Source organism: Takifugu rubripes, chromosome 9 (genome assembly GCF_901000725.2).
Source record: "Takifugu rubripes chromosome 9, fTakRub1.2, whole genome shotgun sequence".
NCBI lineage: Eukaryota > Metazoa > Chordata > Actinopteri > Tetraodontiformes > Tetraodontidae > Takifugu > Takifugu rubripes.
This window is the reverse complement of record NC_042293.1, coordinates 8,195,500-8,222,860: the sequence shown is the minus strand read 5'-3', so window position 1 is coordinate 8,222,860 and position 27,361 is coordinate 8,195,500. Positions and strand designations below refer to the sequence as shown.

Sequence of the window (27,361 nt, the reverse complement as noted above, 5' to 3'; positions counted from 1 at the left end):
TGCATTTAAAGTTTTATAGTTTATAAAAATTGTTGCACACTTTATAATTAAGGAACCTGTGGATTGTTAAAAAAGTCACCTCCCACATCTAATATATTATTTTTTAGAATTTAGATGATTTCTGGAATTCTGAAAACAATATTCTAGTAGCCACTAATAACCGGAAACAGCTTTCCCCAACTTCCGGTATTGTTTGGCACGAGCGGACTTTGCGGACCGAGGCATAAAGTGATGCGTTTACGTTACATCGCGGCCGTCTGAGAATTCACGGGTAAGTTTCGGGCCCTGTATTTCAATATCAAGCCGGAAAAATAACGATTTAATTTATATTTTACGTACATTTGTTGAAGATGCAACAAGTGGGAAAGAGGGAGCTGAGAACATTGCACCTGCGCCAGTAAGACGGCCGAACAAGAAACTTTGGTAAGTTTAATAAAAAGGAATGGTATTTAGCTGTCAGGATGGCTTTATTATCATGTAGCTGTTTACATAACAGTTTTTTTTAATTTGCTACACATTGCTTGGCTGCTGCATGTTAATGTTGGTGATCGATAAAATAACTGTAGCTCAGATTATATTGACTTTTTGAGAAAGCAATATGTCCATTGTCTCCATGCAAAATGTTGGAAATTACTTATTGCGAAATTCTGCTTGTTGAGAAATTCAGTACCATATTTGTACACCACAAATGTAAACCAGCAGCATTAGTTTGATATTTGCTTTTGTATTTTTGTGATTAATATATGTAGCCATAATCTAATATTCAATTCTCAGAAGTGCATTAGAACAGAACAGAAGTGCATTAGAACTAAACAGTAATTACTCCATGTGAGATAAGGCGTGTTCTGGTTTTTGTAATAAGTTTAGCCTCAATACATTTATTATATAGCTATAATAGTTTTGTGTCTATTATAGGTTTGTTATTAATACATTTCTTTCTCTTAACTGGACACAGCCATTGTCAATTTGGATCTTCCTACTTTCAGCTTCCCCCTTTGTTGTATTTACCTCCAACTTCCTCCTCATTTCACACATTTTGTTTAACTTCTCTTTCCTTATAATTCCGATATTTCATTGATGGACCAAAGCACGCCGACTAGCTTGACACGATTATTGCCCTCTGGCATGTTGTAATTGTAACGCTGCATAAATATTGCACTGAAGTGGAAGCCATAATGATTTCCTATTACTATCTCGTCTTCATGTGTGGTATAAATCTTGATGGATCTTATCTGGAAATATTTTAATGAGTAGCTGCTTAAAAATGAGGCTGAGCGAAGGCATTGTTCCATACGTTTTATAGCAATCCTATTACAATTCTGGAACAGCGCAAACCTCTAGAAAGTAGCAAAATGGAGGTGGGGTATTAAATTCAGCTCAATACTTACATTATAAGTTTCATATGCTCAGAGGCACAGCATTGACAATTTGAGTCTGACACCATGACTCTTCCAAATGTCTCATGATGTCAATTTATCATTTAAACAACCAAATGAATCAATGTCTGAAACTAGATTAATGCCACAGCCTGGGTCTGGTCCTCCAGGGCTGCCACATAACGTTTCAGCTTCGTAAAACCCATAACTCTTTTTTTTTTTTTTTTTTTTAAAGAAGAAAGTAAATCATATGAACTTTGACCTTTTGCTCATGTGAAATTGCTCCAGTGGGATTCATCCGTCTAGGTAATAAATAAAATTACACACAAACACAGATGTCATGTACGTTATTATAACCATCCTTGATTCCTGATGTGGAGTAGAAAAGATAATATTAATGATCGAGTCTAATTTAAAGGTCACATGTTGGTATTTGCTACAATATCCTGAGGGCCATCAGTAATCCTGTAAGAAACACAATGTTCCTTTTATCAGTTGACAAGCTGATACATGATTTTTCATCTTCTCCACCAACTAGAAATACATCACTGGTTAAAGCACAGACATGTCGTTATTGTCCAATATGTTGGATACTCTTCTCACCTTGTCTCGCTCATCAGCTATCCTGTCACACTTTAAAAAAGTGATTGGAAGCCCCTTCACTTGGTAAATGCTGTTTTCAAAAGCGAGTATGTCTGTCACAGCTGAAGTGGGGTAATTTCCTGGTGCAGAGGCAGTGTTTTATAACGCAGATGATTGCGTTTGAGTGTAATAGATGGCGAGAAAGTGATAGATGTGTGATTTCCAAGTAATAAACCAGCTGCCTGACTGTCACGGCCTGTCTTACTGGTCAGTGTGGAGTGGAGGATAAGCTGTAATACATCCAAATAGATGAGGTCCAGATTTAATACAACCAACTGGGGAAACTGGTGGCTGCAGGATTAACATCTATGACGAGAGAAGCAGGAGTCACATTTAAGTTGCTAATTCATGGTGAAAATATAAATGATTCAAAGTCAATGTGCAGTTTACTTCCATTAATTTATTATTAAAGTGTTGAGCATTGAGGTTGGCAACCCTCGTGTAAAGACAGGTAGAGGGGCAGCAGGATCTACAAAGATCTCCGTACGCTGAAGTGTTCAGTGCAATCATAGTGACCCACTTTTAAAAAGAGCCGAGTTACCCTCAGGTAGAAAGACTGTAAAACACGTTCGACCACATCAGCAAGCTGAATGACTCAACATTTTCCCCTTCTGATCTGAGACATTTTCTAAAAAGCAACATGCAAAGAGAGATAAATCGGGTTTAAATGTGTCAGCTGGAGAAATCCGCACCACCTATATCTGCTCACCACAGCAGGCAGCAACAGGGGAATTGTGGGGAATAAGGAATACTTTGTTCCTTCATTGAATGAAACAAACACCTGATGACCCGGTGGAGCTTTTCTAGATACCACTATGATATATACCTCTCGAATTTCGGTTTTTCCTCTTTAAATGTCTTTCCTTTTTTCCCTATCTGGTTTCTGAGCATAAAGAGGGAGTGGTGTTTTGCCTGTCATGTGATCCTGTCTGAACACAATTGACGGTGTTTTTCATTGGCTGTTTTTCTTTTCTTTGAAAGAGGCGTTGGTTTCCCGGGTGACGGGGAATGGCCACACCACTTCACTTTTCTCCACATCTGCCTCCCCTCCCCTTTTCCCTGCTTCCCACTCTGTGTGTGCCTCTCTCGCTCGCTGGGGCTTCTCAGGCTGGATCAGGTAGCCTGCGAGCACAACACACAGACGCTGACAGTGACAGGCTTGTATGGCTCTTCCTCTTCCACTCTTCTCCTTTTTCACCAGGCCGGCAGTCCTCTAGACCAGCAGACTGCTGTAGGTAAGGCAAACCTTTATCACCGGGGGTCAGAAATTAAATGTGTTTCGGTTAAGTTTTCTGGTTTGTTTCTCCAAGTAAGTACTCAGCTGAACTTTGGGGCTTTGGCTATTGTTTTTGTAGCCAGTATGATGACATTGTTTCATGCTGCAACCACCTGTAGAATGTGCTAACAGCTTTTAATGGTTGTTATGCACAAGATATTGTGGTGACAGCTTTAGCATGTATGTCTTGGCTTTATCGCCTAAGCTGAGGTTTGGGCCACTTGGTGAGGATTTTCAGGCACGGTTACCGTCTTGAAGTGGCTTGTCTTGTTTGTCTTCACCAACCAGGTGCTTGTTTCAGCATTTGGTTGCCATGGTAATCTTGAAATCGGGCTCTCTGGCCTTTTCCTCAGGTGCACTTTATCTGATGACCCGGAACATCCTCTATAATCACACACACACACAGACACACACAGACACACACACACACACACACACACAGACACACACACACACACACACACACACACACACACACTGCGTCTGTTTTACGACACCTGACCCCTCAAATGAAAGAAGAGTGATTTTTTTTATTTATTTAGGCTTTTTTTTCCTTGTTGATGAACAAGCATTAAAAATATACATAAAAGTATAGTTTCATAATAGTCGTGAGGGAATCTTCAGTGGCAGCTTGCATATACAGTATTGACAACTGCTGTGTCTGCTTAAACCCTTTACCTTATCTACACTCATAAAAACAACAAAATATGTTTCGTCAGTAAAGAAAATAATTGTATTTTTAGATTCTAGTGGTTACCAATAAGTCCTTGACTCATAAATAATGTAATATTGCAACAACTTGGTTTAATAATAATAAACAGGATCCTAAAGAAAACCGAGAACATTACATGATGTAAGGTAAACAATCAAATTTCTGACCACTCTTTAGCAGATAAAGAAGTGAGTAATATTGCAGGAAATATATTTTAAGGTGGATTTAAAAATCTGTCTGTCCCTATAAAGACTTTTCCACTGGAGGGGAGCCTTGCCTCAGGCCCTTTTTAGCCAGTTGACCTCAGACCACCTTAAACAGGTCAAGAGCCTTAAATCTTGCTGAAGACTGTTGGTCAATCACTGGGGCTTCACTGTTTGGAATCACTGAATTAACTTGTGTTTAAGGCTGGAAATTGAATCATTCATGTTTCTGTTGTTACCCGGAGTAATGTGACTTAACGGCGATGCTGTTCTAGTCAACTCAGTTATATTCATGGATTTATATAAGATTCATGCTGTTGGAGTGGGTGTAATTGCTCCATGTCCTAGCATTGTGTAGCTGATGCAACTGGGAGGAAACTGGTGCTGAAGCCTTCTTGTTGCATTTGACAGCCTGCCATGATGTCACCGCTGCTGACCAGACAATCCCAACATTCCTGCTGGTACGGGTTGCGCAAGCATAAAGGGTGGGAGAGATGTAGGAGAGGTGCACAGACTTGCACACATATGGTCTTTGTCTAAGTGTTTATTAATAATCTGGCATATACACCCACACACAAATACCCACAACCCCCACGTACACACATTAATTCAGTGTCATGCACATGCCCACTCCAGTACACCCTCAAACCTCCTACCTCCCTGATGAAAATGCTGATTGTCATCTTACCACGCTTGTTAAAACTCAACAAGTATGTAAGGATCTGTTCTTGTTTTTTATTTTATTTTAGTATTTTGCATTTGAATGCTCAGCCTCAATCTGATGTTAGAAGGGCATAATTACAGGGATCCATCTCTGCCATCTGTTTCTGTAGATGTGCATCATTATATTTTTCTTGTTTGTTGTGTTCTAGAGCTCACATTCTTTATGAGTGTTTATAGTGTGTGATTAAAGCTGCAAAGGCCTGTTTTATTCGCCGACGGGCCTCTTTTTATGCCGTAACTCCGCTGAAGAAAGGCTGAGATGACAGGCCTGGAGCTTTGAAAAATTTTAAATGCGGTCTCCGCTGTCTGAGCTGCAGCTGTTTGGATAGTCCTTTCCCCAGACAATACGCAGAATAGACCAGTATTGTAAACAGTGTTTTGAGTAAATAGACCGAAAAAGTGAAGGTGACATTTTGGTTTATATTGAGGACTAATTGAAAAGCGTTTAGGCTCGGCAAAGGGATGTAAAAAAGCGTTGTCAGACAAACAAACTGCGTGCAGAGGCATGCAGACTAAGGTGCAGACAGGCAGACCTGGCGTCAGGAAGTACATTCGGGGGGCTTATGATGCTTTTGTTCACCTCCGACCTTTAACCTCTCCCCACCCGATGGCTCCCGTGTTGCTAACTGCCATTTCCTGTGTTTCCTGTGTTCTCACTTTCACTGACTTTTGTAATTACCTAGATAATAAAGGTGGCACCTGGTGCACTCGAGGGCTTTTTTTCCACAGTCGCCATATTGACAACACAGGTGCACACAAGTGTACACGATCATATTTTCCTGAATGTTATGTTCTGTTCAAATTAGCCTTGAAGGCTATGTTAAATCAAGCAGCATGTTCAGTCTTTTTTAGCGACACTTAAAGATTGCACCATGAGATTATAGACAATATTTTGCTGTTTTTGTGAATGGAGGAACTTAGTCATGGGCCTGTCTGAACTGGTTTTGAATAACAAGCAAGAGGCAGAAACAAAAGTGCAAGGAGTACAGCCAAGGATGTGACAACTTGGAAGCTATTACAAGCCAACTGTGGCTCTCCTGTGGGCTCCATTTATGTGATGACTGCTCACAAAGTTGAAAAAAAAGACATAGGCTTGGTGTTTTATGTGGTGTAAAAGAAAGTAAGGAAAGCTTAATAAAACAATGTCCACCTATTTTAATACAGCCAAAGGTGTTTGTTTAACAGATATATTCACATTCAATTCAGCTTGAGAAGTAAAGTACTTTGTTGTTGCCGTGGGAAACGCTATATTTACTTCTCAACAGTACCATTACTTCTGGCCATTGGAAGCATGTAGCCTGTCATAATGATAGTCATAGCTATATTACTTTAGCCACAACATTGGCCTGACCATAATGAGATAGCAATGGTATATTTAGGCTTATTTTGTAAAATGAAGCACTGTTACCTCGCATGGCTTACCATCGCCGTGGCAGTAAAAGTTCAGAATTTTGTTTTCATGGTTTCCTTTTGCTCTGGGTTTGACTCATCGCAATCTCAGTTTACCCACCAACAATTCCAGCAGAAATGAGCAAATTTCTTTTGTTTTCCAGCTGTCTCTTGACATGACAACAGCAGTTTAGTGACTGAACTATCAAGACTGAAAGCTAGGTTTTGAATTTAAATTGTCACGCAGCTTGTACGTTTTCAGATAAAACCCTCCCAAAGGAGCTGACATCTTTTCCTACAATTTGAAGTGCTTATTGGGTAATCTTTAGTTTCAACGCCCGTGGATCTGTCTGCACAAGAAATCTTTCGTCAGTGTTAAACAAATTAGGATCATTTTGCAGTGGAAAGGAACAACTTCAGGTTCCGGACAGCTGTCAAGTAAAAAGGGCTTCACCTGTTGACAGCTGTTTAGTGAAAGGCTGAACAAACAGAGAGAAAGGGGGGCAGTTTTAGGGGGCTTCTTGCCAGGGACAACAAGACATACAGAAACTTTAAGCTATTCATTCCTATTGAATAATTCCAACAAAGCCACCATCAGCATGTATGCCCTTAACTCTTCTCCCATTCCCAGAGCCTATTGAGCTGCCGCCAATGCCTCCACGTCTAAGCCATGGGGGCTATCTTCTCTTGGGAAGTCCTTTATTACTATTACTTGTTAAGGTATGAACTCAAGACTTGTGATGTTGATTTCATTTTCAGCCTTTTCGCCTTGGAGATAAGAGGTGAGATGCTTCAAATTGGATGGGTTTCTTCCCAATAGTGCAGTTTTCAAAGGTTATTCAGCCTTGTCTTTGTTTTCTTTAGCGTCCTTTCTGAATGGACACGGAGAAGTGGGGAAGGGGATGCAAGAATGTTGGACTCACACTGAAAAAGAGGGATAGAGTGGGGTGTGTCAGGGGAGACAGTGGGAGTGGGAGATACCCTGAGGAATGCCTGGAAGGTGTCAAAGAGGTCTGGGACACACTGGACTGATAATCCTGCACATCAGATTACAATAGCCTCACCCAGCACTCTTTTTCAGCATTCGGACCTGTCTGTCTTCAGTGGCTTAAAACAATAAGCAGGGACCATGGTCACTTAACCTTTTCTGCCTCAGCTTTACCAAAAAGTGCTGATGGTGGACAAGTACATAATCCTCTGAAAGTTTAATAGCCTGTCAGGATCCATATTATATACTTAACTTGTCTCTTACTTTAAAAATATAACTCCCCTGTGCCACCTTAGCCTTTTCGCACTGCGTCCTTTCGCACACATGCCTCAGGAGATCGTCTGTTCACTTCACTTTTTTCGGTGTGGTCTAAGTGATTTGTCAGACAACACAGCTTTTAGATGTGCCAAAAGCTTTTGCTTTATAGACTGAATAGTACAACAGTTGAAGTGACTCTCAGTAGGCCTGTCTGATTCAGGCTAGTCTCGCTAAAAGCTGTCGCATTCTTTACTGTGGTCTTCTGTTTGCCTTGAATTAATGGAACTTTTGAATACATTTATTGTTGAGCAGCTTCTAAGTATAATGCTATTACTGCAGGTATTTTATGTCCTTATTTATCTCTTTGGAAACCAATTTGATATCAGATGAAGGCAAAGTACCATAATTTCTGGACTATAGAGCGCACCTGATTATAAGCCGCATAATCTAATTTTAGAAAGAAAATCAATTTTGTACTTATACAAGCCGCACCGGATTTTAAGCCGCAGGTATCCCACGTAGTAATATGAAAAATTAGATCGAAAACATTCAGTACCAGTATATGTTTTTATTACCGTAAGAGATGAGTCACTGACGAGTGACAGACAGGTAAGAAACAACAGCCACTCTTTTCACTTGAATGTTTATACAGAGACCTTAAATCCAAATTTTATCACGTCAGGATTTTTTAACTTTTAACTCCACCTTCTCACCATTGATTACCGTAATGTATGCCAAGATTACGCGCGGCAGCTCGATTTCCTTCTTCAACCGCCAGAGTGATCACTTTTAACCTAATCATATGCTTTTCTTCTAGTATTTTCCATGTTGATGAGGGTTAGTAAAAATGACTGATTTACAATAGTTGTGATAGGGTGCCACCAAAAAAAACATAAATAAGCCGCACCGTAGAATAAGCTGCAGTGTTTAAAGTGTAGGAAAAAGTAGCGGCTTATAGTCTGGAAATTACGGTAAGCATGAAGATCAAATAATGAAGACTCTTTGCTAAATTGTTGTTTGACATGTTCAGTATTGTAGATGATGCCTTCAAAACCAGCCATTTTGACAAATTAATATTTGGCATTTGTTTTCTTATATTTAATGGCGAATGTGGGTTACAAAATGTATGTCATTTTGCCACAATTTGGTTAAAAAATGACAGTACAGCATTGACATCCACTTCGTATGAAGAAATTATGCGTGTGTGTGTGTATGTGTGTGTCTGTGTGTGCACGTGTGTACTTGTGTGTGCTTTTGTGGGGTGGTTGTAAATTCAGGAACAATTCAGGATCGTGCCATTGTTTGCCGAGTGGTTTCTATAGTCGATCCTTTGTTTTGAGCATGTGTTGCTCTTTGGACCCAGATTTGTGTCATTCTCGTCATTTCCCACAGGGCGTTGTTGTATTGAAAACACAAACATGCACGCGCACGCACACACACACACACACACACACACACACACACACACACACACACACACACACACACTATTGTACCTGTGCTGGACGATGACCTCATTCCAGGAAAAGAAGGAACAGAATCACCTGACATGCTCATTTGTGTACACAGTGGTTATCATGACTTCAGACTAGAGGGTGGATGTTTGATGCCTGAGGTTATAGAAAGACAAATAGAAAAGCCTCAAAAGCAAATATGCAAGCACGGATAGAGTTTGGAATCCCTTCCCTGTGTTCCTACAAGCCACCTCCCATGACACCGAAGAATGTAGAATATAAAGCGAAAAAGTTGAGAGGATTGATACGGAGAGAGTGACGGATCTTTCAACTACCTGCAAAAAGGGGAGGTGCCTGATCTGTCAGAGCAGCAAGAAAGGGTGGGAATAGAGATAGAGGGAGAGAAGTGACTGGGGAGGGAGTGTTTCTGTGTGGGAGAGAAAGAGGAGGGGTGTTGACAGGGAGAGAGAGAGAGAGAGAGAGAGAGAGAGAGAGAACAGTCAGATCCCAGCTGTGACGAGGACACCCAGGAGAAGTGCATTCCTCAGGCAGAGAGCACAAGGAAGGCAGCGAAACAGACCGAAGAGCTTACAACATCATTTAAATCCCTCCGCGACCACGTCTGACTGCCTCTGACCTCCTCGGGACCGGCCCGTTCTTTACACACACTCGCTCTGCCTAGACACACGCACGAGCAGGACAGCCACCTCTGCTGCGCTGGCATAGGTAGAGGATTTCACCGAGTGGAGAAAAACAGACAGCAGACGAGGTAATAGGGACAAGGATCCTCTCAGCCGGTGAGTGTGCGCGATGTCTGGGTGCCTTTTTATTGTGTGGGAAGTTTCTCTGAAGTTAAAAATGTGGCCCCGCTCTGTCCTCCAGCATGTGTGTGTAAGCAGAACTGTCATTATCAATAGATTAGCTTGTGTTTCTTTATTTGTTTTACTGTGAGTCAAGTGGGGAGCATTACCTGTGTGGGGAATTGAGATGTGTCTCCACACACCCACCGCCTGAGTACACCTGAGACAAAAGGACTCCCAACTAGTTTGGGCGAAACTTCACTCCTGCTTTCTTGCGCTTATTTTCTGTTGTTTTTCTTTATCCTCGCTCTCTGTGAGTGGGCTAACAGCCTCTGTGTTCATAATTTTGTGGGGAAAGTGCAAGACAAGTGCAGGCTTTCTGTTACACCGGTCTGCCGTCACACCACAGCTGCTGCTCCTTCTACCACTCGAGGATTAAATATTAATTTATGCAAGGCATGGACACAGTTCAGCTCGCTCACTGCATGCGCCTGCTGCATTTAACTGTTAATGTGCTGCACGTCTGAAAGGCTCGTTGCGCCAAAGCATTCTGAGCCTTTTTAAACACTGACTCATCGTTATGCATGGGTAGCATCTTATTTATTATCTCAGCATGATATGTGTCAGATAGCAGGGATTGGAGCTCATTACCGAGCTGTATTCGTTATCCAATCAGGGCCATCGATTGGACCCACCCCAAGCAACCCTTCTGGTAGATGATTATTAGCTCAGCGTGACCGCTGGAGTTGCACAGTTACACTTCATTTGTTGTCTTTCCGGGACTGACGGAGTGGCACAAGGAGACATTTGTAATCATTCCCTTACTTTAATTGCAGATGCTGTCTCTTTCCCGTAAGTCCACTTGATAAAGCTTTATCAAACATATTGCTTTAAGTCAATTATCTGGGTCAGGTCCTGAAGCTACTCATTTTTTTTAATTTTACAAAAGCAACTGCTTCATTTATTTAAAAGCAGTGAATTTAATGTTGAATATTGCTGCCGTATTTAAGGACGTCCGCTTTATTAGAACCTGAAAATACCATGCCAGCGGTAATACAATGCAGCAGCCTGCAGCCTGAATACATTAGGAGGTTTCTGTCTTTCTGCTGTGTTTAGTTAGCACTACTTGTCTCTCCCTCAGTCAGTTGCAGCTCCTTCACTGCCTAGATAATTCTTACTTTCTATCACAAGAGTCTGCTGAAAGTGCAGAGAGCTTCGTGTCCTCTGAGAGTTGTGCCTTGTTCATCGCAATGTTATTTTTACTGCTGTTCCCCTGCTCGAATACACGGATGGACTCAACTGTTCTATAGATGTGTGTCTTTTTTTTCCTAAGGTAGGCTTACACTGCCAGTGCCTTGTCTGGGCACGTTTGACCCCCACGGTCCAGTTTGCTAGTGTGCATTAGACATGATCAGTCATGGGCTCCTTTCTCAGTGCTAGCAGGTGTGATCTTCCATCATTGCAATGATTCATAGCGACCACTGTTTGTTGATTGGTTCTGATGGCGAGTGGGACGCTTGTGAATTTACGCAGACTCTTGGATGGAGCTGACACACACTTGGACACTGTTTATTCTGAGCTCCTGCTTCTCACAAGCAATAATGACTTTGGGATGATTTAAAGCACGGGTTTCTCAATACAGAGAGATGCTGATACAGAAAGATTTTTGTTGGAGTTATAATAGTTCCGACTCATCAGAAAGTGAGGAGGAGACGTGCTGCGAAGTCTCTTACAATTCGGAGTGTCTTTAACTTTTTACAGATGGACTCGGAGCCTAACGTTAGTGTCATCCTGTAGAATATTTTTGGGAGTCGTAGATGGGTGGTGGGGTCAATCCACCCCTCTTAATAGCTGTTATACATTCTCACATGTTGCTTGTTCTGTCTCTTTACTCGTGCGCGTGTCCCTTGCCTGCGGAGAGTGATAGAAGGTTGTACGGGGCTCTGCTCCTGTCGGATCCATTAGGGATGAAAGCACTGCAGTGATAAAAGATTGATCCAGTCCTCCTTGCTTCACATTCATACACCCTGCTCCATCATCTTGGACCGCTGTCTCTGGACTTAAATCTACATAGTCATTTCAAACAATCTGTTTTCTTTTCGAGGATTTTATAATTCTCCTTTTTGTTGCCAGTAATTCTGATATACGATTTACCGTCAAGCACACAGGCCTCACCTGTTGTATGCAAAGAGGAAAAAGACAGACCCGTATTGTGTCAGCTGTGAGGATATAATTACTGAGAGGAAGGAGGGGAGAAGGAATTTCATCGCAGTTCCACTTTTAGATCGTGTGACCTGATGCATTCTAAACCTGAAAGCTATTTTGTGCTTCTCAGAGACAAGCATAGAAGACTTTAATTTTCCCAAAAGTTATTTTCTGATCATTCCTAAAACGCACCTGGCAGGTCCAGGTGACTCAGTTTCATCCTACTGAATCTTGTTGTGCTACAGAAAAGTTGTAGCCTTCATACATATTGGATTTGTTGTTCCATCTTCCTTCATTTTTAACAGCGTGAACCCTCTGGCAGAGGTCGGGGCTTTTGGTCCAAGTCCATGTTCTGTTTATCTCCATCTGTGAGTGTCAATTCTGCAGGGCATAGTGATTGCAGCACAGCAAACATCTTGGCTACTCACCTGGGATTGTCATGTGACTATGTACACATCTTCAGTTTGAGTGTGTGTTTAAGAGGGAGCAGCAGATTATTCTTGTGCTCACCCAGACAACCGTGTTGACTGCAGACGGAGCTTTTTGGGCAGTAAATATCTGTGCCTCAGACAGGGGTCCGGAACAGGGCCAGGAGGGGGGTCAAGACACCAACAGGAAAGAGAAAATGTCTGCTTCGGGAAATGGAGATATTAAATCAACATACTGGAAAGGGGCAGAGACAAGTGGTTTTGACAGATTCATTATTCTTGCTGGGAGAATTTATGTGAGATATGTCGTTGAAAGTAAATGTGCTTTAGCAAGTGGAATAGAGCAAAAACACACAGTCACCAAACAATAAAAGGGCAGATTTGAGGTACAGACAAGATGGATGTTGCTAGAAACTAATCTTAAGGTATCAGATCTACAAGAATAATCGTGGTTATCCCATAACATGTTATCTATGTTTAAGAGTCATATAATTTGGTAAAAACAGGCATTCTGAAAGATCTATGCTCTTTGAAAGATGATGTAATCTCATTGGAATATTTGAAAATGTGCTGAAGTACCTGCTTTTTCAGTTGTAGAGATAAAGAGAAAGACCTTTGTCAAGTCTGTGTCATGTTACTTTCGTCTTTTCTGTCGCTGATAAAATAATGACTCGGAATAGTGAGCAGAACATCTAAGTCACACACTGGTGCAACACTGCACTTAACAGTGTACGTATATTATTTAATGTGTTCCTTCATCAGTCCAACTCTTCAGGTGCTCCTGGGGGCTCCAAAGGCATTTTAAACCAGGTGTAATGTTTAATTGACCGAATCTCCTCTAATGCCTCAAAATTTGGTGAAATTGTGCAGCTGTGATCATAAAGGACAATAAAATGGGATGGATATCTCCACCATTATGCTAGTAGTGTCACACTTTTAAAATGTATTTCCTGATGTTTGTACAGTGCTGTTGGAAAATAAAAGCCTTTTTGCAAACAGACTGTAAGACGGTAAGTCTGCAAAATAAAGAGATTAATGCTTTTTTGGATTCACACTGTAGGACTTCAGCAGCTGTTTCTCCATTATCCAAACTTCCATATAATCTCTTTCTAAAGTTCTAACTTTATGGGTTATTTGACATCAGATCGACTCATCAGCAGAGTTTTATGGGCCTGGCTAAATAAACTTGAGTGAGAGAAACTCGGGTGTTGACACAAGAGCAGAATATTTTCGAACATTTTGTTCGATGACATAAGCAGAACACACAAAACTGTATTAACACTGACTGTGACCTGCAAAGGAAGACATCCAGGTGGTTGATCCCAGTATTGGTATCACCTACCAGCCCCTTAAAAGGAATGGTGCTAATAGGGTAGTCAAAATCTGTTGTTTTTTGCTCCTGATCCGATCCCGATACTAAATACCTAACGATACCGATCCGATACACAGTTGCAGTGCTCACTTCAAGTAGGCCTACATTCAAGTTATTAATACCAAAGCAGCCATGTTTCACAAAAGAATTTCATTTAAAAAATGTCCAAATCCAAGCTGTTCCTTGACACATATTTATTCAAGAAAGCAACTAACCAGAGACTTTTGGAGGCATCTGCCAGATCTCAACATTTCAAGCATTTCTGGTCACTCGCCAGGCAAAAACAAATAGTAAACAAATGCACCAGGCTTTTTACATTTAAAAAAATTCCACACTAAAGTCATAGCAGCTGCGCTCTAACCAGCGCCAAGTGCCGCATCCCAGTGCCGTGGGATAGCCCCATTTAGAGACATCAAGAAGCTGTGTGCACAACGTACACGGATGGGCTATCACCACCACACATAGGGGGAAGCAGGTGTCTGGGTGTGATAAACTGGTGTTAGGTCGTTGGGTTTACAGTCATTTTCACCAGGGTAATTTGTTAAGGTTAGTTTTTTAAAGTAAGCTTCGGGATCTTCTGGGTTACCGTAGCTTGACAAGCCTCCGGTAACCGTCTCCTGTTTGCAAACAGTATCAGGCGTTGGGGACAACACTGCTGACAAATGTTTGATTTCCATTCCAGTTGAAATGCATCTAATCCACGCTTGTGTTGTTGGTATCAGTCCGATTGTTCTCCAGTATTACCCCTTTCAACACGGAGTCTCTGGAGTCTTGTTTCACTTCCATCATCCCTCCCCCTCGTTCATCTCTGGACTTCAGCATTGTCTTATCTTTCATATGTAAACTCAGCAACAGCAGTGTTGGCAGTGATGGGCATTATTCTCACAGGTATCCATGCCAAAGATTACCACGGTGATCTGGAGTCAGCGTTGTGAAAGGTATCATTTTTGAGGTAAAGAGGCACTTAAAAGAGATATACTGTCCTGGTCACAAAGGTGCTCCTTCAGTACTGGGAATAGGTCGTAAATAAAAGGAGCCTCCTTCATTTTGCTCACTTATCTTGACTGTGGAGCCGTACTTCCTCACTGTCCTGGTAGGTGTGACGGCCGCTCCGCCTTAGAGTAATGACAGGGAGGAGAGTGGTCTGTGTGACGGCTCCCCATCAAACCATAAATCAGGACTACCCCAAGCCTCATAATCCACATGCAACACAACCAGATTCAACCGTTTACTATTTTAGATGGAGAGGGCTGGGTTCTACCCTCAGTAGTTTTGTGGTAACACTTGTCAGGACTCAAATACGAATAATCTCCTTAAAAAAATTGAATCCTGTTCAGCACACACTGAAACATGTCACCTTCAACAACACAGTTGCTGCTGATGCTATAATTATGCCACATGTGAACCTTTGCACCTTAATGTTTTTACCAAATAAAATACTTTGAAATATCTTCTTGATGGCTGTAGGGAAGAGCTGCACTCTGTCTGACTGCTTTGATAGTCATCTCTTTTTAACTTTATGTATTCACTTCTGAGAGGTTTTGATATTCGTCCTCGTACCTTAGTTATTTTTATGTTTGCATTAGCCGACTTGCTAGCTGATCGAGACGCGTTTCACCAACAATACACAGGCTATTAGGATATGGAAAACCTGTATGACTGAGCATTTTTATTTGAAATTCTGAGTAGTGTATGATCATTTGGTTTATGTTGTTCATAATGATGTTATGGGAGACTCCTGTTTTAAACCATCCATTTCCCTCTGCTCAAGATATGTTGGAACTCCCTGGGTAAATATTTGAGTTGTAATTGACACTTTTCATCACTGATGGCATTTAGCGATCAGGTAACATGGAAATCCATACACCCTTTTTCATTCAAGGTTGTCACAGTTGGGAGCTTCAGTCTCTGGTTTCAGCGTTGAATCTAATCTAAATTCACAGTGGATGGATCACATTAGCCACAGTAGTGACTTGTGAACTGGCCATGTCTGTGACCCGTGATGGATATTTAGGGTGAAACAAGCGTGAATTCTCTGCTTTCATCTGCAAAGACCTTCACAGAGCAGACACGTCTGGGATCCTGTTGGTGAAGTCATGTGTTTTGGTTGTAACATTACCTTTTGAACCCCGACAAGAATTTCCACCTTGTTTTTCCTGTCCTGTGCCTTTTTTGTTGCTCTATTTCTGTTTTTTCTTTTTAAATCCACATTCATTTAACTTTTTTCACAACACAGGCTCAGTGTCAGATTGATAATATAACAAAAAAATGATGTGTTTTCAAAAAATAAGGAAGCTTTATACGTGAATTCCATTTAGTAACCTGACTGAGACCATTGATGTTTTCTTTTGCGGTTCATTTTGAGGTCCTTCAAAAATGGAAGAAAGCAATAAAAAAGACAAAAAAAAAAATTGAGTGAATAATTGATGTGAAGAGATGTGGGAGCATCCCTTAAATTTGTAATGAGATTAGCTTCAAACCTGTGACACTGCAGGCTGAAGCATTCCTGTAGTCATTCTCAGCGCATCCTCGCAGGAAGTGCTTGGATGTATACCTGCCAAAACTTAGAAGAAAAGGTTTAAGAAGGTAGATTATTTTCCTTTTTTCAGCAGTTTCTACTCAAGTGATCGTATCCAGCATTTTCTTATGGATGTGTGTGTTTGTGTACATGTTAACAGTGTGTTCTGGGAACAGAGCAGCATCTCCTTCCCTGGAAAGCGCTGCTGAGTCAGGTTTGTGGGATTTAATTACACATGGGTGCCATCAGCAACATTCTTTTTGAGTGGAGCAGTCAAGACTCCGAGCTCCTGTGATCACAGGCTCGGTCTGTGGGCGGCCAGACTGCTCATCCTCAACGGCGCTCTCAGCCAAGGGCAGCTCTGCCTGGCCTTCATGGGGCTGTGTGCAACCCTGCATCATCACCCTCACCATCAGCCGCTGTATCATGAGTCAGCACGGGCAAATTCCTGGTCTTAAATGTACTCAACTCCAGTCTGGTTGTGAACCAAGCAGCCTGGCTGCGGTTGAACCATCCTGGCACAATACGTTTGAAAGCTTTTCAGTGAAAATTCAGAAGTGTGTGTCTATTTCCGCCATTCCCTTGTTAAAAAATAAACCCTTTTCAAGGCTTTTAAAGGAGGGAGTTTTTGACTAAAGGTACCCATAATGTTTTTTTCTTCCCGTCTCTTCAGTGGTTCACACCAGATTAGTGTCTGTCCGTCAGTGAGCGAGCGACTGGTGATTCATGATGACTGGACATTCACACTAAGTGCTTTTTTACACAGTGTGACTGTGGTAGTAGTGACAGCCACAGGTGATAGCCATATTGTGACTGTCCACATAGAAGCCTACTTCAGATAAAGGAGACCTAAGCCTTTGGCCCAGCTCAGTCATCAATTACAAACACAGCAGCTACGGTGTGGATGTTTGTCGAGGGTACGAGTTGGATAACAGCTGGTCTGAACTTGCCGCATATTGCTAGCAAGCGTGCTTTTGCAGATGAATTTTATCACTGTCTGTTTACCCTTCAGTTAGCCACAAAGATATTCTTATTATTAACAATTTTGGTTTTCTTTGCATTGCAGCTTTTTCTGCAATGGAGGAGTAGCAGATGTTTGAATCCCTCCGAGTCCTCAGCATGTCAGAAGAGGAGAAATATGATTCAATTCCAGCTCAGGAATTTCTGTTTGGACTTTGCATGTTCTCATGTTTGGGTTAAACTTGATTAGAATTTCTGAATTTTCCCTCATTTGGAACTAGTGAATGAATTCTGTTTGCCATGCAATTACCTGTCCAGAGTGTATTAGTACCTCTCACCCTGGCACTGCTGATGGACCCCAGCACCCCCATGTGACCCTGGTGAGGAATAAGCAGTTGATGGATGGGTTTACCTTGAGAACCTCTGGGGTAGGAAAACCACCATAGGTGCTTTTTCACACAAGCATGCACTGGTGGCTGCATACTAATGAAATAAGATAATAGCATCATACATAAATATAGACAGTTGTACCTGCCTTCTATGTTTTTTTATCACACCCAGACAAAATAATGACAATTAGAAATTGGCTACAGCGTATTGCAGTTATATTATAGATCACTTACTGCTAACCCTTAGAATTAACCATGCTTCCGAGATCATCTTGGATCTTTTATTTATTTTTAATCCACATCCTGCTTTCTGACCGCAGGCTACAGAAGAACCTGATGATTGTGGCTCCTATTCCAGCATTCACATTAAATGCTGTCATTGCAAATGTAAATCGATGTTTGCTCATCAAAAAACGAACATAGGCAAATACAGCTGTCAGGGCGGAGACTGTGGAACACGGGATGAGGAGGCACAGGAAGTTATTCAAGAAGTGATAACAAAAGAGGGAATCAAAATACTGTAGAATAGCAACAAAAAGTTTGGTGAGGCAAGCAGGTGACCCAGTGATGGCACGGGCAACAAAGAATTAGCACTGTCTGTCTGCTTGGTGTGAAACCAGAACAACAGTCGTCTCTCCTCAGCTGGGATGAGCCGGGGCCCTCTGTGCCAGCACGTTACTGGCTCCACACGTGTTTCAGGCTGTTTGTCTCCAAACCTGGACTACAGCGGCACAGAGGCTGCCGTTCTAACTGCGCTGCTCATTGTCCTGCAGAGGCATATTCTAACTCATTGTGTACACTGTGGCACCACAGGGCCACGTTTTCTCCATCGATGCTGATAAGATAAATGTTTCCCCTCACGTGTTGTGTTTAAATGGTTGATTGTTTATTGCGGCACAGATCTGGCGCGGCACGTGATTGCCCTAATTGCCCTATTCTCGTGCCATTGTTGCTTAGACTTCTGCTGCTATAGAGATAGCGCTACGATGACTCTGAGCTAAGGCAACCTGTCATAAAGATAGGCTTAAATGTTAATGCAGGTGCTTGCTCGTACAGCTGCTCCATGAAAGCATGTAGGTCACCCTTTGACCGATTCACTTACGCGATAGTGTTTTTTACTACGCCCAATGATGGCACATGCATCACTCACCGCTCTTCTTCTCACATAGATTAATGCCTTTTTTTAGAGGCTACAGAATTAAAGGTTAACTAATATACAGTCATCATCATACACAGCAATAACCACATAGGTTTATGGGATGGGTGACTGATGATGAGATAAAAAGATTTAGAGAGACATAATAGTGCACGACACCAGTTTTTTTTTTATCCACGCACCTGTCAGAAGTTTCGCCTCATTTTTCTCTCTCTCCTCATTTGCTGAGTGTCCATCTCGTAGGACTGGTCTGACTGTGTCTGCATTCAGCGTGATGGAAAACTTTCCTCTTGAACCTGACGAGAGGTTAGAGTTTCACCTGAAACTCTGCTTTCCTGTATCGGTGGATGTAACAGAGTTGGAATGTGGTTTTAGCTTTTGTCACCTGAGTATTAAGGGTGTGGTCTGAAGGGTCTGGGCTCAAGTGTGGAGGCCATAACAGATTTGGACCACTTAAATGGTTTGGAATAAAGGTTGTTTCATGAAAGTTTATGAGAGAACTTCAGAGCTGTGTTGTTAACCAGGTTCTGGTTGTTGCTGATGTTTGTTTTCTATGACAAAGAGGATGTGGAGAAACCTTAGACCCATGGACTTGTTTATTTCCAGTTTGTACAGATGATCGCCTTTCAGGAGCCGGGAGGGATGTGAACTTAGCATCACCTACAGGAAGTTTTGTTTAATGATAATGCTCCTGTACATGCAAATCAGGACAGGTAAAGATAAATATCCATTAAATAAAGTGTGCAGTTTAAACCAATGAATTCCAGGCAGGTATGACCTTATTCCCCTCAAAGGTTACTGTGTGTTCATTTGTCTTGCTTGTAGGTATGAAGATGCCTTTACTTAAAGGGAAGTAGTTCCTGTGGTGTAGCATTCCATCACAGTTATTTCTTTTTAAAAAAAAGTTCCTTCCTGTTTTTAAAGCCTCACAGTGAGAGTAAATAATTGTCTACTTGCACTCTGCCTCAACCAGTTCAGCCTAATTATGTGTTGCAACACCGCATACCTTGTTGACATATTGACATTTTGTCTTTTTCTATCATTTAAGTTTGTTATCAATAGCACTCCCTTTGCTTATCAGGTTTCTCTCAAACCAGCTCTCTGCTGGAGCAGAAGGAAATGTCTGTAAAATGTGCTCATTTTGCAGTCCTGTGATACCGTTCTTAGTGGTCGGAGCTCTGAACCGGCCCGACATTTCCTCTGCATGGGGTCGATTCTGCGTGATGTTGCCACATCAGATCGCCTGTTGTTCTCCAGCCGTGTGTGTGTTTGGCATCTAAACAGCAGTGGGCTAATGCTGGTGCGGGGCAGCCAGGCCATTGAGGAGGACCAGGGCGGGGTGACTGCTTTGTTAAGAAACGCAGGAATTCTTCCGGCTGGTAGATGAAGTCAGTGCATTCCTCAAAGCGGCTCCCTTTAGGAAGCCAGTGGAGCAGAGCCGGGGCAGGATAATAGTGTGGTTCAGAGCTGAAGACCTCCTATTGAGAACCAGAGAGACAGACAAAAAGCAGAACACCATCTGTCTGAATGTGGGTGAAGACCCGTCTTTTCCCGCACCTATACTACAAAGTTTCATGTGTGTGCCAAGTTCTACGGATACTTCTTCTATCACTCGAGGCGCTCTAGTTTTTTTTAATAAGTGCCGCAGCGTTTTATTACCTTGTTTTGAAGCTTGGCTGTAAAAGTTCAAACAAGCAGAATGAGCGCTGAATTACATTAAATCAGGTTAAACCTGCTACCTTGACACGCGTAAGTGCTACCTGCTGATCGCTCTGAATCCCGAGGAGATCCAGTTCCAGCCCTGCTGAGGGGGATAAAACACCCCCCCCACTCACACACATAAACACACGTTGTAACCCCTGCCATGATTGTGTGTATTTTTACCACACAAATACCCTCTCCCAAACACAGACACACTTGAGTTGCTCCACTTTCCCTGTCCGTTCCCCTCGGCGGTAAGCTATCATAACGACTTTGAAGGAGGGCAGCAGAGCGTTTAATTGGGTTACAGATTGGCATTTATGCTCCAAGGTCCACCAGATACCTCCAGGTCTCTTAACTAACCAGCAGGAACTTAACAAACGCTACACCGCTCGACCCCTTGGCTACTGTTCTGGAAATTTAAAATTCAGCAATGCTCTTACTCAGCAAAGCATATTAATAATATGAAAGCTGTTTTAATGAAAGCTATTCACCAACAAGACAGGCACTAATAAGGTTCCACTGTATTTGGTGTGGGTTTAAAATAAATTGTGTCAAGTGTTGGTTAAGATTACATCATAACCTACAAAGGCCTTTTGGTGTTTGACTCCCGCTGCTTTCAATCCCATTTGCGTCCCACTAACATGTCTGCTGCTTGTCTTTCAGAGTCAGTGCCATGTGGTGTTGTTGAGTCCACTGAAGACCTCTGAAGCCATCCATTTTGAACAGCGTCTCGCGCTGCCTCATCCCAGATGGAGCTCAAAGTGTGGGTGGATGGAGTCGTGCGGGTTGTCTGCGGCCTGTCCAAGGAGACGTCCTGCCAGGACGTGGTCATTGCTCTGGCCCAGGCCATCGGTGAGTGTCTCCAGCTCTCGCCTGTTGTTTTTCACTGTGTGTAAAACTGCGGAAAATGAATTTGGAAAGGATCCAGCAAATAGCATTCCATCCCAGGATCTAAGGTATTATTCCTCACAGGCTCAATCAGAGCCTGTGGTTTGCCAGGGGCTTTTGTTGGGTGGGATTTGACTTTTTATCCATGTGTCTTCAAGCTTTGCAACACATCCCTACATTTAGTCCTCTCCTCCTTCCTCAGTGCGCTAGCTGCCTAGCCGTTAGGGAGGGCTTGTCCTATTTTCAAGGTCCTTGTGGAAACTCCTGTTTATATGAAAATTTTTAAATGTTGCGCAACTCTAACTTGATCTTGTTTGCTGTCTTAGAAACACAGAGTGAATAGAGAGTGGTATTAACAGGACCTTTATTGAGATTTGTCATTTCCTCACCTTCTGTCTAACTCTATGTCCAGGTCAAACGGGTCGTTATGTCCTGATCCAGCGTCTTAGGGACACAGAGAGACAGCTCTTGGCTACAGAGAAGCCCCTGGAGTCTTTGGCCAAACTGGGCCAACATGGCAGTGAAGTTCAGTTCTTCCTTCGCCGCACTGGTCCAAGCACCACCGATGGACCCAGTTCAAAACAAGACAAGCTGCCCCCCATTCTGCTGCCCAAACACCCAGAGCCAGAGCTGTTAAAACGCAACCAACCCAAGAAAGCACTCACCTTCAACCTGGGCCCATCCATCTCTCCTCGAACCCCAGCCCAACAGTCTAATAGACCTCTTCGGGACTCTCCGGAGCTAAGAGCTTCCCCTTCCCATTCTCCAAGTCCTGTCCCCTCTCATATGTCCTCCCCCTCACCCTCACCGCCTGTTGGACCATCCAAAGAAGAAGTCTTTAGAAAAGTTCTTCAGCAGCAGGAGAGACTGAAAGCATTTGAGGCCCAGATGGACGCCCTAGAGAGGGAGTCACAGTCCTTGGAGCGTTCCCACCCATCTCCGTGTCCTTCACCAGTCTCCAGTGACCACTTCCAGGAAGATCTGGACGCTCTGGAGCAAGTACTGAGGAAGAATCAAGCCGAGCTTGCCCATGAACAATACTGGGAAGAGGAGCTTCAGGCAGAGACCGAGAAGGAAAGGGGAATGAGAAGGAAGCTAGGAGAGCTTCATGCCAAGCTAGATGACTGTGGACGGAGACTCCATGAGTTCTCTGTCCGCTCTGCTCAGCTAGAGCAGGATATTCAACGTGAGAGCCGGGCCGAAGGGAAAGCCCCCCGCCCCCAGGAGTCACTGGATGAGGTGAAAACAGAGCTAAAGAACCAGGAAGCTCATGGGACGGATCTGGAGGAGCAGCGGTCTGAGACTGACGTGGCTCTAAGGAAGGCCGAATCTCTGCTGCAGGTAAGGAGAGAGGTCACTGTTCTGGAGAAAGGACTGTGAAATCACATCACCTCAGCCGCCATCATTTGAGGAGGTGTAGCACAGACACTCTTCTAGCTCCTTCCCTAAACACACAGCCCTCTCCTACTTGCACAGTGAAGCAGACCACACCTCACTACAGACATTTAGATTACTAAAAGCATGGTTTAATGTGAAATTATGCAATGATTTATGATCAAATGGAAGCATGAGCTTTGTACAAATGTAATACATTTTATTGTTATTCCAAGTATATATCAACTTGTTGAGCACATATCTTTTTGTGTGTTAAAACTGTGTTTACAATGGTGTTAATGTTGCCATGCAAGAATCTACACAATCTCTTATGGAAAAAAGGATTAAAGGGAATTGATCTGGATGAGCAAAGCTTCTTTTATTGGGTCTTCTGAGCTTATCCTGCTTTACAGTGCTGTGTGCTTGTTTGTTTAGTTCTGGTGGTTGTCCTAGATGTGACTGTGTCATTGAAAGCCTAACCATTAAAACTTTGTAAAAACAGGATTTTTGTTTTTTACGGTCCACTTTTCGAGCCAGGAAAGTGAGGGAAATGTGTGGATTTTTTTCTTCAAGTTTTTTAATAGATGATCTTTATTGACATTTTTAGACAGGCTGAAAGACTATTGTGTTTCATGGCCTGGGCTGGCAGTCATAAATGACATGAGAGTTTGAAATGGTTGTAAAACTGATTAAAACCTAACGATGAGCTCATTTGAGCCAGTCCCTTGAACAGAAAGAAAGAGAGAGAGAGACGGGGTTATGATTAATTTGCCAGTTATGTATTATAAATCATCCTGCCACGTGACTCCTTCAGACTCAGGAATGATGCGTGTTATCCCGTTAATGTGTGCTGCAGAGCTTATACAAGCAAAAAATAACCACAGAGACAGTTTGGCACCTTATTTACGTTGTTTTTCTCTGGAAATAATTTTTTTTTCTTGGCACGACCTTGAAATGTTCTGGCAACGACAGCGAACGAGTGACTTGTATCAGTCAATCTGAAGGGTTGGCGCTGCCAGTCAGTTGTTCTGACTGTTACTGATGAATAGAGTTGCTGTCGTTCTGCTAATGGAGGCAGACCTGCAGGTGTGAATTGTCCCAGTGGGCTGCCGCGTCCCCTACAGCTGTTTGACGTAACTCTGCACTTAGTAATGGTGCACTGTTGCACATCCTGCCTTGTGTGTTTATCTGGACGGTTTAAGGATCCAGTAGAAAGGATCTCTGCACATGTTCAATCATCAAATCTGCAGGGCATCTTTGGTCTTTGCATCTGGTCAGAAAATTTCCTTTTGTTTTCATGGCATTTGAATGGGGTGAGAAAGGCCGACATGCTGAGACTAAATGTGAAGGCTCTGCTGCCCCCCTGTGGCCAAAAGCTATAAGGTTTACAGCGGGACTCTAAGAGAAAAGTGTATGTAGGCTGCAGAGATAAAAGGTTATGTAACATAGTAGGTTGGTTTATGATGAGGTCAAATAACGTTACCAAAATGTAATCATCTCTTCCTTGGGCCATTATGAATATGTTCTGAAAGTTTTGTTAAAATCTGTTCAGGTTTTTAGTTGTTTTGCTACCGGCCAGAGCTCCCTGGCGGAGGTAATATAGAAATATGAAATGAAGTTAACAGCCTCTTAGTGTGATGAATATTTTTCTTTATTATTACAGCTGTAAAAAAAACATCCATGATCTGATTCACAACTTTACATTTGACCAGAAATGAGCCACATGGCAACTTCTGGACGTTCAATCAACATTGAAGGTTCAGATATACTTAAAAAAGGAATAATAGTAGGCCAGTCTGATGTATCTCAGTGACTCATGTGCGTTCTCCTTTTGTTTTTCTTGGCTGCTCAACGTTTCGTTCCATCTCAGGTCAAACAGGAGGAGCTGGAGGAGCTGAATAAGGAGCTGCGGCAGTGCAACCTGCAGCAGTTTATTCAACAGACTGGTGTCCTGCCAGCACACACCCACTCACGCACGGGGCTTCAGGAGCAGCTGGAGCAGTTAGAACTGGCCCATCTCCTGCAGGACGGCTACAATAACAGAGGTGTGGAAAGCAAATCTACCGAATGTGTCTGCATTCTAAAAAAAACCAGCTGAAATAATCGGATAGTTGATGTTTAATGTATAAACTCTATTCCTCTTTGTAGAGTCGCCGCCTCGCCCCACTGCCAAGCAGTTCCTCGGACACCCGCGCAACCTTCAAAACCCTCTCGTGTCCAGTCTCAACCCCGAGGGTGTGTATGTGTGAGACCCAGCCGCTTCGCTCCTCTCCCGCCTTGCCCACCCCCTGGTCCCAGCGCCCTCCCCGGCCCCAAACTTTCTCCCCCGGCTTCTTTGGGTTTAATCTTCCAGGTGTTTTTTGGTGTTGGGTGGTGGAAGCATCTGTGTGGTGAAGGTCTTTGCTACCTCTTGGCAGTTTCTTCCTCCTTCTCTACCTTTGAACGTCTGACTAACGTTTCCTGCTGATCCTCTGCGTGATTGACTTCCATTTGCTTATGTAAGCTTTAATCGACCATCGGCTCTTTGTACTAACAGTCGCTGCTTTTGTCGTCACCTGGATACCTTCACGTCATCCCTCCCTCTGTCATGCAGAGCGGCCTTCCTACCTTCAACACTGAGAGCAACTGTAGCAGATACTCTGATTGTAGCCTGTTTTTATACTGTGACGTGGAAACATTTAGGACCGATGTGTTTGCCTTTTCTGTGGCGCCTGTCTACACAATGCCTTGTACTTTGGTGACGTTGACTTCCAAAGAGCAGGAGCCTTAGCGCGGGGCTCTGAATATGTATTGCACTGTCGCGCTCCCTTCCCGCGTGACGCCACAGCCCTCGTTTGACTACAGAGAAATGGAGCTTCCAAGAAGTCCTGTGAAGTTTTATTTTCGGAGCATTCAGCTATTTTTGTCAAGCTCTGCGCTAAAATAAGGAGCGCGTTTCAGATGTAGGCCGACGGGGCTGTGGTTTCTTTGAAGTGGTGTTGGTTGTTTTTTTCTTTTCACTTCACTGTCATCTCTGCTGACATCTGACCTGTCCCGGGCGGAGCAACTCTCCTTATCAGTATCACTTCCTTTTAGCACTTATTATTTTTTCTGTGACGTTCTGTCGTGCTGACAGGTCAGAGGGCGCTCTTTACTTACCGTCTACAGCGTGGTGTTTGTGCGCTTATAAGGCTGCTGCTTCCTCAGTCCGCGTTACAGGAACAGCTGAAAATGTTGTCCACCCAATAGGGATCACCATCCCCACTTATTCTTTTGTTTCTTGCAGTCCTGACATCCAGCGAGTCGTCATGGAGATAAAACATGGACCGCAGGGCCAAGGGAATCTTGGCCTGTTCACTGTTCTGTCAGCGTCACCTTCTATTTAACCCCTCTCTGTAACCGTCTTCATTATTTAATCTACCATCATGAGTTTTGCTACTGTAAACACTACAAAGTATCTGTATGAAATGTAAAATAATCTAGAAACATTTTAATTCCAGCAATTATTACAATGACTGTGTATTTAATGATAATAAAATTGTGAATTGTGTTTTAGATCATGTGTTTTTGAATGATTTCCTGTTGCAATCTTGCAGTAAATGAATAAAATGCCAGCGTACATTTACGTTTACAAACGTCACTGATGAAAGTGTCATGTGAAGCGCGTTATGAATATATAATGTGTGGTGAAATATGCATGCGGCCCTGGAAGCCTGTGCTCCGTGCACATGTCTGGCTGTTTTATAACTGCTCCTCACAGGTGGCTGATTGGGAGTTCATAAAGTGCATTCCGCTCAGCGGAGGTAAACGTACCAAACATCCTGGCTGCGCTGCTGATACCGGCTGTTTAAGGCAGCGCGTTTACGAGATATAGGGCAGTAAAAGCCCTCGTGCGTTCGCAGTGCCGCCAGGGTGAATTCTGTCTGACTGCCGAGACCGCCGACCGAGTTTTATTATTACTGCTGTCAAAAACACCTGCCTGTGCTTTTCTGTGCGTGATAAATGAAAGCAGCCTGGCACGACAAGCCATAACATGTAATTTCTCCTCACACATGGGGCCTCCACCCGTTTCCTGTTTGCTTACCCCTGAGAGCAAATGGGCAGCCTGTCACACACCAGTCTGTCTGCTGACCCCCGGCTGGAACCCTGCAGATTTCTATATATAATCTCACCTGTTGTCGCCTGCCAGGTACCGTCCTGAACATGCGCCCGTTCACAAAAGTGAAATCCAACCATGCCTATCTGTTTCAGCAGACTGTTAGAATCAGTTATTGCCACTGTCCTGAACCCCTGCGTACATGTTTAAACAATACAATCTAATAGTTAGTTATGTAGAATTGGATTATAGTGGGACGATTTAAGCTGTCTGTCTGTCTGGGGTTAGATAAGCTCCAATCTGTTTGGTTCCCACTGTCTGGGCAGGCCCACACGGTGACGCAACGCCGCGTTCAGCATTTCGAATACGTTCCTGCTAAAAATCGCAACTGTAGAAAATAAATGTTTGAAGCATGGTGCGTATTCTTTTGCTGTTGCACAACATGCACAGCGAGAGATGTCCCAACCCGCT

At 43.0% G+C, this 27,361-nt stretch overlaps 1 protein-coding gene across 4 annotated transcripts; it reads left to right on the top strand.

Moving 5' to 3' along the window:
* The first annotated feature begins 204 nt into the window (after positions 1–204).
* On the top strand, positions 205–26,349 carry rassf7a (Ras association domain family member 7a). 4 transcript variants are annotated; one of them, XM_011607274.2, is made up of 7 exons: positions 205–271; positions 351–423; positions 21,217–21,405; positions 21,854–22,782; positions 24,686–24,860; positions 24,964–25,050; positions 26,081–26,349. In XM_011607274.2, exons 3-7 carry the CDS (start codon positions 21,303–21,305, stop codon positions 26,110–26,112), a joined length of 1,326 nt encoding a protein of 441 aa, XP_011605576.2. In that variant the 5' UTR covers positions 205–271; positions 351–423; positions 21,217–21,302; the 3' UTR covers positions 26,113–26,349. The 4 variants fall into 4 exon arrangements, with proteins under 4 accessions (XP_011605576.2, XP_011605577.2, XP_011605575.2 ...); XM_011607275.2 differs by lacking the exons at positions 205–271; positions 351–423 and adding an exon at positions 3,026–3,249; XM_011607273.2 differs by lacking the exons at positions 205–271; positions 351–423 and adding an exon at positions 3,026–3,253.
* The last annotated feature ends 1,012 nt before the right edge of the window (positions 26,350–27,361 follow it).

Coding starts and splice junctions, on each gene's coding strand:
- rassf7a (XM_011607274.2), top strand. CDS start 21,303: ATGGAGCTCAAAGTGTGGGTGGATGGAGTCGTGCGGGTTGTCTGCGGC. Junction 22,783..24,685: donor AGGCCGAATCTCTGCTGCAG/GTAAGGAGAGAG, acceptor GTTCCATCTCAG/GTCAAACAGGAGGAGCTGGA. Junction 24,861..24,963: donor GGACGGCTACAATAACAGAG/GTGTGGAAAGCA, acceptor TCCTCTTTGTAG/AGTCGCCGCCTCGCCCCACT.